Genomic DNA, 8,733 nt, shown 5'->3' on the forward strand with positions numbered 1-8,733 from the left:
GGGCGGGCGAGGCAGGGGCGCACTGAGCGTGGCAGCGCAGCTGGGTCAGGGACGGGGGCACGCCCTGGTAGTGCCGTGTGGCGCTGAGGAGGTCATTGAGGATCTGCAGGATGGTGCCGATGTCGCGCCGCGGCCGCCCGCTACTGTCCTGGCAGTTGGGGTGCAGCGTGCCTGCAGGGGGCGGGGGGCGCCAGTCAGTGCCCAAGGGCCGGAACCCGGGGCAGGAGGCCGCAGAAGGACACGTGGCCTGCCACAGGGTCGCAAGGTGTGTGCGGAGCCCCCCAGGGGTCCCACCCCTGGTGTATGAGCACGCGGCTGCCACGGGGACACACACTTGTGAGCCCTGCCACCTACCGGAGAAGGTCCCTGAGAAGACCCCGGGGGCGTGGTTCACGAAGCTCTCGATGACGGCGCCGGGCTTGCGGGAGCGGGACGCGGGGCTGCCCACGGGGGTGGACGCGGGGCTGGCCCCCGTGCTGGCAGCGGGCGAGCAGTCCATCTGCTGATGGGGAAGGGAAGTGCGTGAGCTCAGGGCGCAACAACGCCCCGCAGCCTGGGGTCCGGGGCTGGCCCTCGATACCAGGGCTGCGTTGGGCGCCCTAAGTCCCCGCCCATCCACCGCATCCAAGAGAGACCCGCCTTCGGGGTCCCAGGCCAAGCACCCTCCCCGCAGACTCACCTCAGGGCAGGTGCTGGAGGCCGAGTGGGATCGGAAGGAGCCGGCGGTGACGGGCGAGGGGGACGCGGGGGCAGGGCTGGCGGGCACTGGGGGGATGCGGGCGGCACTGGACATTGGCCGGCAGGGAGAGGACGTGGGGGTGGTCACGCTGGCGTCCCCGCGGGCTGCGGCGGCAGCGGCTGCGGCTAGCACATGGCGGTGCTGCAGTGGGGCGTGCTGGGCCGCGAGCTGAAGTTGGACGAACATCATGTGGTCGCCCACTCGAAGAGCCAAGGTCAGCGGCGAACGGCCCGACAGGAAGTCACTGACCTGCAGAGAGTGGCCTGTCAGCCTCGAGGCCCAGCCTTCAGCGCCCCGGCCCGGCCCGGCCCGGCCCCCCACGCTGTGTGACCTGGGGCCTCTCGCCGCCCCTCTCTGGGCTCTGGGGTCCCTGTCGGTGCCACGGATGCTTAAATAAAATGAATCGGTATTTCCGGAAGCCGCCTCCGCCAGCCCGGCCCGGCCCGGGCGCCGCTGGGGGCTGTGGGGGACAGAGGCACGTCAGACGGTGGGGGGTGCCTGGCCCTCCCTGGCCAGCTCGGTTCTTGCAAGGGGAAACTAAGGCCAGAGGGGGCGGGACCCAGCTGGCGGTCACTGCTCTCAAATAATTCTCACCTTCTCTCCACCCTCTGGGGCCCCCAGACCCTCTCTCCCTGTGAACAGGACAGAGGCACCTACACGGCCCCCCCCCACCTCCCCAGTCAGGCCAGCCGACAAGCCGCGAGTGGGCGGAATTCCTGGACAAATTCTTCGTCCTAACCTTTGCTTTCTCAAGATAAATATTTATCTGTCCTGGGCGGGGCAGAAGCTGATGAGGAGGCCTCGCTGCAGCCCGAGTGGGGGGCCCTGACCCATCCCCCTGGGGCCTCGACACAGCCCACAGACAAGAACTATGCAATCTGGGGTCCCCCGCGCAGCGGGTGTGGGGTGCATCTGACCCTGGTCTGCACTTGGGGCCTGGCCAGTGCAGAAGTCTCCCCAGGGGCCGGGGTGGGGGGGGGGCGGAGGTTTCTGAGAAGTGACACAGGCCTGGATGACTCAGAACCACCGCCTCCCAGCTCCCTACTGGCAGCTGCTGGTGTAACCTTCTCTGCTCGGGGGCTTCAGGCGGGGTAAGGGAGGTGGGCAGTATGCAGCCCTCCGACCCTGCAACCCCGTCTGCATGATCCCCCAGCCCCCAGAAAATACCCGCTGCAGGAAGGGCCTCGGGTGGCTCCCGGGAGAAAAGGGGGTGTCCCCCTACTCCCTCCCGCAACTTCCTCCCTGGGGAGGGCTAGCGGGCAGGCATGACGCGGTGCCAGGCAGGGAGCAGCCCTGAGAGCCTCGATGCTCCGCCCAGCACCCCCATCTCCTCCCTCTTGACGCAGGCACCCCAGGGCGGATGTGAACCAAACACGCCCCAGGGCCCCCCTGCTAACCGCAGGCCCACCCCCCCCCCCACACCCAGGAGCAGGGAGCTCAGTTCTGCCCAGGAACCCCACCTGGCTCCTGGACCCCCTCCCCCGCTCTCCACCGCCCCCTCCCCATGGCAGACCACCCAGCTCCCGGTCCCCTCCTCCGCACTCGCTGTCTGCAGAGGGCAGGATGCTACATGTCGGGGAGGGGGCGAGGGCCCCGGGCAGGAGGAAGGGAAGCGGCTGAGCAGGTTTCCTGTGGCCAGCCCAGCCGGGAGGCCGGGAACCTGCCCACCCCCTCGTCGGGGCGGGCAGCAGCCTGCTTCCCCCACCCTGGCAGCAGGCGGATAGCTGAGGCCTGTGTCACCCTCTTGGGAGGAGGGCCCCGCCACCAGAAAAATGAGGAAAGAAGGAGAAAAGAAAAAAAAAAACGAAGGTTGCAACAAAATCGGGAACCGGCCGGCAGGCCAGGCCGGCCTGATCTCCTCACCCCCTCCTGGCGGGTTACTGAATATTTTCCTAACATCCTGTCTAGGCCTCTAGGCCGCGCCCCCGTGCCCCCTCCCCGCCTGGGGGCAGAGAACAAAGGCCAGAAAGAGGCCGGGAGTGGTGACTCCCCACCCTCACAATGGGGTCACGGAAGGAGTGTCACGGAGACCAGCACTCCCCCAGCAGAAATTAAAAAAGAGATCGCCCCAAGGAAACTTCAGAGGCCCTAGAGAAAGGGGGGTGGCGGGGCTTGGGTACAAAGGTCCTGGGGTGGGAACAAGGGCCAAGGTCACCCTGCAGGCCGGCTTGTGAAAGCTCACCCCCTCCCCCATGGCGGCCACCGTGGGAGAGAAAGCCCTCAAGGTCAGGTGGTGAGTGCTGGGGGGAGGAGGAAGAGGAAGCTGGGTGACCAGGCCAAGCTGGCACGCAGGCGGGGCAGCGCGTCCCCTCGGTCCCCTCCCCACAGGCCTCCTGGGAGCACAAACAACCCCAGGCTCCCCAGAGGGGCCGGGCACGGGGCCTGCGACCCCCCGGGCCAGCACAGCGGCGCGGGTCTCACCTGGGTCTCCGTCAAGCTCTCCAAGGCCTGCATCACAGACTGTTCGGGCCTCGAGGCCTGAGACTACAAAGAGACGGGGGGAGGCGGCCCTGAGTATCACTCCCCGCCAGGGCCTGGGCACAGGGGCTGGGGGGCCCTGCTAGCTGGGGGGCTTCCCTGGCAGGCGAGGGGTTCCATATGTGTGTGAAGGGGATGGTGCTGGCGAGAAGGGGCTGCCCGCCCACGTCGGGGCCTCCAGGGCACAGGGCCCCAGCCATTTACCATGAGGCCCGCCTCCACGGTGGGCACGAGAGTCAGCTTGCTGCCATCCCCCACGCCGAGCTCCAGCAGCTTCCCCGAACTGAGCCGGCTGGGGGGGAGGAAGGAAGAGGGTGAGGCTCGGGGAGACAGGCAGGGACGCGGAAGCGGAGGCCGCGGGGGAGGGCTGTGCTCTGTGCTCGCTGGGAGACAGAGTCCTTCCACCCCCACCCCTTTCTGGCCCCCACATCCAGGATCCTGAGCGTGGGGGCGGGATGGCCACCTGGACCTGGGAGCCCCATGCTAGCGGTTCAGACCCCTTCCCTCAAGGGACCCCAACTCTGGACTGAGGCACCCCCTCTGCACCTCTGCAAGGCACATTTTCATTGCACGAGCCCCCGTGTGCCCCATGCCACCCTCCCAGCCACCCCAGGGGCCACCTGCCTGTGGTTCGGGGGCTCTGGCCCTGGGCTCGCCTTCGTGGGGCCACAGGGCTTAGCCTTTAGGGGCTTTGCCGGCCGGGCTCCCCCTCCTCCCTCCCTCCCTCCCTGGCGGAGGCCGCCGGCCACCGCTTAGACAAAGGAGACCCTCCCCCTCCCGCCCCTCCCCCAACGGGGCCCCTCCGCTGGGGATGGACACAGCGTGTCCCCGGAGGCCCGAGGGAGGAGGGCTCCCCGGGCTGGAGGCGATTTAAATACCAGGGGGGAGGGGAGGCTGCGGGGGGCGCTCGGTGGCGAGAACAAAGGGGGGCAGAGAAACGCAAGTGGGAGAAAAGACAGCCAGACGCAGAGGGGGCCGCCCGAGCAGATGCGGAAGCCGGCGGGGACACAGCCTGGAGGCAGGGGCGCGCCCCCCACCCTCGCTGCCAGGACCCTCTCGCCGCCCCAGGGCTCCTGCTTTCCTACCGGGGGAGGGGGGCGCTTAAGCCCGGCCGGGGGCGCCCTCGCAGCCGCCTTTGTGCAGCGACCCCGGGCGGGGGAGGGGGCCGAGGCAAGCACGGCCGAGCAGAGGGCGCCCGAGAGCGCGCGGCGCGCCCCCGCCCCCCCGTCTGGCCGCCCCCTTCCTTCCCCAAGCGGCGCGCTCTTTGTTCCCGCCCCGGGGCCGGGGCCCGAGGGGGCGGCGGGCCCGGGTGGGGAGGTCGCGGGAGCCGGGGCGGCGCGGGGTACCTACGTGTCTTTGTGGAGCAGCGCCAGGCGCTCCTTGGGCACTTTGAGGCGCTGGGACAGCCGCTTGCGCAGGCCCTCCACCGTCTCGTCGGGGGGCACCGACAGCTCGTAGCGGGTGCCCGTCGTGCTGTGGATGGCCAGGCTCATGGGCGCCGCCTCGACTGCCGGGCCCAGCTCGCAGGCGCCGCCGGGGGCCCCGCGCCGGCAGCTCCGGGCACCGCCGGGCTGCGGCTCCATCCCCGGCCCGCGCTGGGGGGCTGAGGTCCGTGAGGCGCCACCAATCCTCGCCGCGCCTCGGGGCAGGGCAGGTGCTCCCCAAACCGGGGTCCTCGGAGCCCCTGGGGGCGGGGGGGCGGCGCGCGTCCCCTTCGTGAAGGTCCCAGAAGCGGATGAAGAATCAGAAATCAAAAATCTGAGTGGTGCTCCGGGTTCCCGTCGACTCGTCGGGGCGCGTTCCAGGGGTGGGGAACTGCACTCGCGGCTCCTTTCAGGGGCGGCGGTTGCGGGGGAGGGTCCCGGAGGAGGGGGCGCCGCTGGCCGGCCGCGCTCAGTGCGGTCTGCCGCTCGGGCCGCGCTTCCCGGCGCGTCCCCTCCCTTAGCAACAGCCGCAGCCACCGCCGCTCGGAGGATCTGGGGGTGAAAGTAACAAGAAAAAAAAGTTATAATGTATCAACGTTCCTGGGGCGGGGCTGCCGCCCCCTCCCATTCACTACTTACTCCGCCGGCCTCACGCCGGCCAATCGACGCGCGCCGCACGCCCAGCCGGCCGCACGGGCCGGCCAATGGGGGCCGCCGCGGCCCTGCCCCACGTGGCCGCCGGGCCCGCCCCTCGTCCCGCCCCCGGACCAGTGGCCAAGGGGAGCGCGGCGGGGGCGGGGCTGGCGCCGCGGAGGCCGGCCCCCGCGCCCCCGCCCGCGCCGGGGGCCATTCATAAGGCCCCGCGCCCGCAACAAAGGGCGAGCGGCCCGGGAGGGTGCGGGACGCGGGCAGTGTGCGGCGCCGCGCGGGGGCAGGCATTGTACCCACACCCGGAGCGGCCAGAAACCTCGGGGCCTCCCACCGCGCCCCTCCGGGAAGCCACTGCGAGCGGAAGCGCAAGGCAATCCCCGTGCCTCGTGGCCGGACCCTGGCTTGGCAGCTCACTCAAGGGTCGTTCCGGCGGGCGCCCCTACCCCGGGGCGCAAGGTCCCGGCGAGAGGTGGCGCTGAGGGCGAAGCCTGCATCTCGGTGACGTGGCCGGTGCTGGGGGGCCCCTCCCGCGCCGGTGCCACATCGCGTCCCGCCCCCGGCCCACGGGCCGGGCCCGCTTCCCGAGTCGCACCCGCCCGAGCTGTGACGTGACGCGGCGTCCCTGGCTGCGCCTTCTCGCGCCGCTCCGCTCGGGGCTGCGGTGAGTCAGCAGCGCCGGCGCGCCCTCTGCCGGCCCCGCCCGGGAGCGCTGCCCCGAGTCTCGAGGAGAAGGGGGCGCCGAGGCTGCCCCGGGCAGAGGAGAGGCCGACCTACTGCGGGCTTGCGGAGAGCCACGCTAGGAGTGCGAGGCCTCTAAAGCAGGACAGTGAGGCCGCACAGCCGGGGAAACTGAGGCTGGAACCGCAACTAGCTCAAGGTCACTCGGGGGAGGGGGAGTGCCCGGGGGGCGGGGCGGGGGCTGAGGTCCCCGCCAGGCGGTGCTGGCTGCGCCTCGCCCCTCCCATTCCACGCCCTGAGGGGTCTTCCCGGGTCTGGAGACACCCCAAACCCTGCCTGACCCAAGAACAAAGAAAAGTGGGACACCCTCGGGAGCCTAGAATGGGAAACCTCTCTTTGGCCCGCAAGGTCCTGCCCACAACTCACCCCACGCGGCCAGTCCGTGCTCCCAGCAGTCCGGAGAGTGCCCGCGTCCTGGACGAGAGCTCAGTGTCGGGGTAGGTCTGGGGCCGAGCGGGCGGCCCGGAGCCTTTATCCGCACCGCCTTCCCTGGGGTGGAGTTTGGGCGGGCAGGGGGCGGGGGGCCAGGCGGGCGGTGACGCACGCTGGCCCCCGCCCCTGCCTGCTGGCCAGGGCCCTGGGGCGCCGCCCGGTCCGGGCCGCTCGCCCTGTAAATGAGGGCGCTCCTTGAATGCCGCTGAACTCGGGGTCGGGGTCGGCGGAGCCGACGACTCGGGCGCACCTCTATTCGGACCCCTGGGACGCCGTTTGAGGGTGCGCAGCTGGTACCCTGCCCCGCCCCCTTTCCTGCCGCCCCAGGCCCTTTGCTTCCGCCTGGGGGCGCCCGAGTTGGTGGGGGCAGGAAAGGGAGCCTGAGTCAGTGGCCGAGGTCCAGGAAAACAAGCCGCAGTCACCTGCCTGGAGTGGGGGTGCCCCGGCCAGCTGCCTGGGCAGGCAACCTCCTGCATCCCTTAACAGTGACCTCAGATGGCATTTATGGAGCGATTAACCAGCGCCAGGCCTGCCTTGTGCAGCCAGTCACTGCGCGCCACGCGCTGGGGGACCTCGGGAGGTTACTGGCCTCTGGAGCCTGTGGGTGGCATGGAAATCTAGCAGGGCTCACTGGCCTGCGGTGGGGGGCCCTCAGCTGCACCGGTGATGCCGTCATCCCTCATTACCGCGAGCTCAGAACCTGGCGTCCAGCCTGTGGGGCAGGCACACCCTCCAGCACCCATTCCACAGATGAGAAAACTGAGGCCGAACGGGGAAATGTATCGAGTTGTCCTTTCCTTCGGATTGCCCTGGGTAGGGGGTTTTCTGAAGATGACTGGTTGGGGCGGGGCCCTCCTTCCTCCTGCTCCCTTCTCCCCAGGAGACCCCGGGTTCTACCCACCCACCCCACCCACTTATCTGTTTTTCTCCTTTATCTGGCCTGACCACCTCCACCCCCACCCTCGCCCTGGGCACCCCTCCCAGGGTTGTGTTCCTTTGTAGGTTTTCTTCCTGCCCCCATCCCCAGGTGGCTGGGCTGGCAGGAGGGGGGTGTCACTGAGGCTGGGGTTCAGGGATGGAGAGGGAGCACAGAGGTGGTGCAGGAAACCGAGCTGAGACCGGAGCACCTGGAGGGGCAGGCTGGGCGGCCCCCTTGGGTGAGGGTGCTGCTGCTGGGGTGGGCAAGGCTGTGTAACCTCAGGCCAGTCCCTGACCGTGCTGGGCCCCTTGGGTCACGTCTTTGGGGCTGGGGGAGTCACCCTCAGGTCTATGCTAATAAACGCGCCAGTCAACCCACTTCCATGTTTCCGTTCAGAGCGGCCCGCGCTCCGGATCGTACCGTGTGTGAGCACGCACGCACCAGGGACGCCCTTCTTGCCCCGGGCCTGCCACGAGGAGGGCATCGTTGCTCCTGGTTCCCGGCCGTGTCCTGCCCCAGGTCGCGGCCCAGCCAGCACGGGCTGTTCTGTGCAGCCCAAGTCAGGGAAGGGTGTCCCCAAGGCTTCTGTCTTTCATGGTGCCTGTGCTGTGCTAGCAGGTCCTGGCGGCACCCAGCTTTTTCCCCCAGCTACAGGCTGAGGCCTCTCAGAATGTGGGGATACCTGCCAGGGGTTCCTAGTGTGGAGGAACCCTGGTGCAGGGGCTTGAAGATCTACCTCCCTTCTCGTGCCCCCGCAATCTCATTTAAAGCAGCTGGGCTGGCCAGGCACTCTTAAGAATCCGGGCTCTGAGTCAGCAATGGCGGCGGGGGATACACCTGTGACCCCCACGGTTGACAGCCTTATCTGGGCTGGGAGTCCTGCTGCTTTGGCCTCGACAGCCAGAGTAAGGAGGCCCAACGTACCCCCCAGAGCCATGAGCTCGCCTGGAGGCCCCTGCGCGTGTTCCGCTGCGCCACCCCTCAGACTCAGCCATGGAGGAGTCACTTGCACGGGACTGTGAGTACATAGCCCATCCGTGCTGACACGCCCTGGGGTGGCCTCCCTGTCACCTCCCGGCTGCCAGTGACACAGAGGAAGACCCAAGCTCTTGCAGTCACCTTCCTGGAATCCCCTGCCGGCCCCGCTCAGGCCTGGGGAGACCAAGGAGGCCCCAGTTTGGGCTGCACCCAGGGCTGCGAAAGGGAGGAGGTGGGCCAGTGCTGAAGCCGACCAGGACCTGGGCTGGCCACGCCCAGATGCCCCGCCCTAGCTGGGGCTGGCCCAGGCGCCTGGGTGCCAACGCCACTGGGGATTGGGCGCCCAGCCAACCAGGGCCACCCACAGGCCAGGC

At 69.5% G+C, this 8,733-nt stretch overlaps 1 protein-coding gene across 1 annotated transcript in view; it reads right to left on the reverse strand.

Annotated features, from left to right (window-relative positions):
* Positions 1 to 6,534, reverse strand: part of MIDN (midnolin) — an 11,579-nt gene extending 5,045 nt beyond the window's left edge. The window contains exons 1-8 of the mRNA XM_039839001.1: positions 6,397 to 6,534; positions 4,568 to 5,193; positions 3,422 to 3,509; positions 3,161 to 3,223; positions 1,071 to 1,199; positions 680 to 988; positions 355 to 502; positions 5 to 171 (exon numbers count right to left, since the gene is read on the reverse strand). Coding sequence (XP_039694935.1) covers positions 5 to 171; positions 355 to 502; positions 680 to 988; positions 1,071 to 1,199; positions 3,161 to 3,223; positions 3,422 to 3,509; positions 4,568 to 4,800 — 1,137 coding nt within the window. The 5' untranslated portion in view covers positions 4,801 to 5,193; positions 6,397 to 6,534. The remainder of the gene's footprint in view (positions 1 to 4; positions 172 to 354; positions 503 to 679; positions 989 to 1,070; positions 1,200 to 3,160; positions 3,224 to 3,421; positions 3,510 to 4,567; positions 5,194 to 6,396) is intronic.
* Positions 6,535 to 8,733: the final 2,199 nt, after the last annotated feature.

Source organism: Pteropus medius, unplaced genomic scaffold, assembly GCF_902729225.1.
Source record: "Pteropus medius unplaced genomic scaffold, Ma_sr-lr_union100, whole genome shotgun sequence".
Taxonomy (NCBI): domain Eukaryota; kingdom Metazoa; phylum Chordata; class Mammalia; order Chiroptera; family Pteropodidae; genus Pteropus; species Pteropus medius.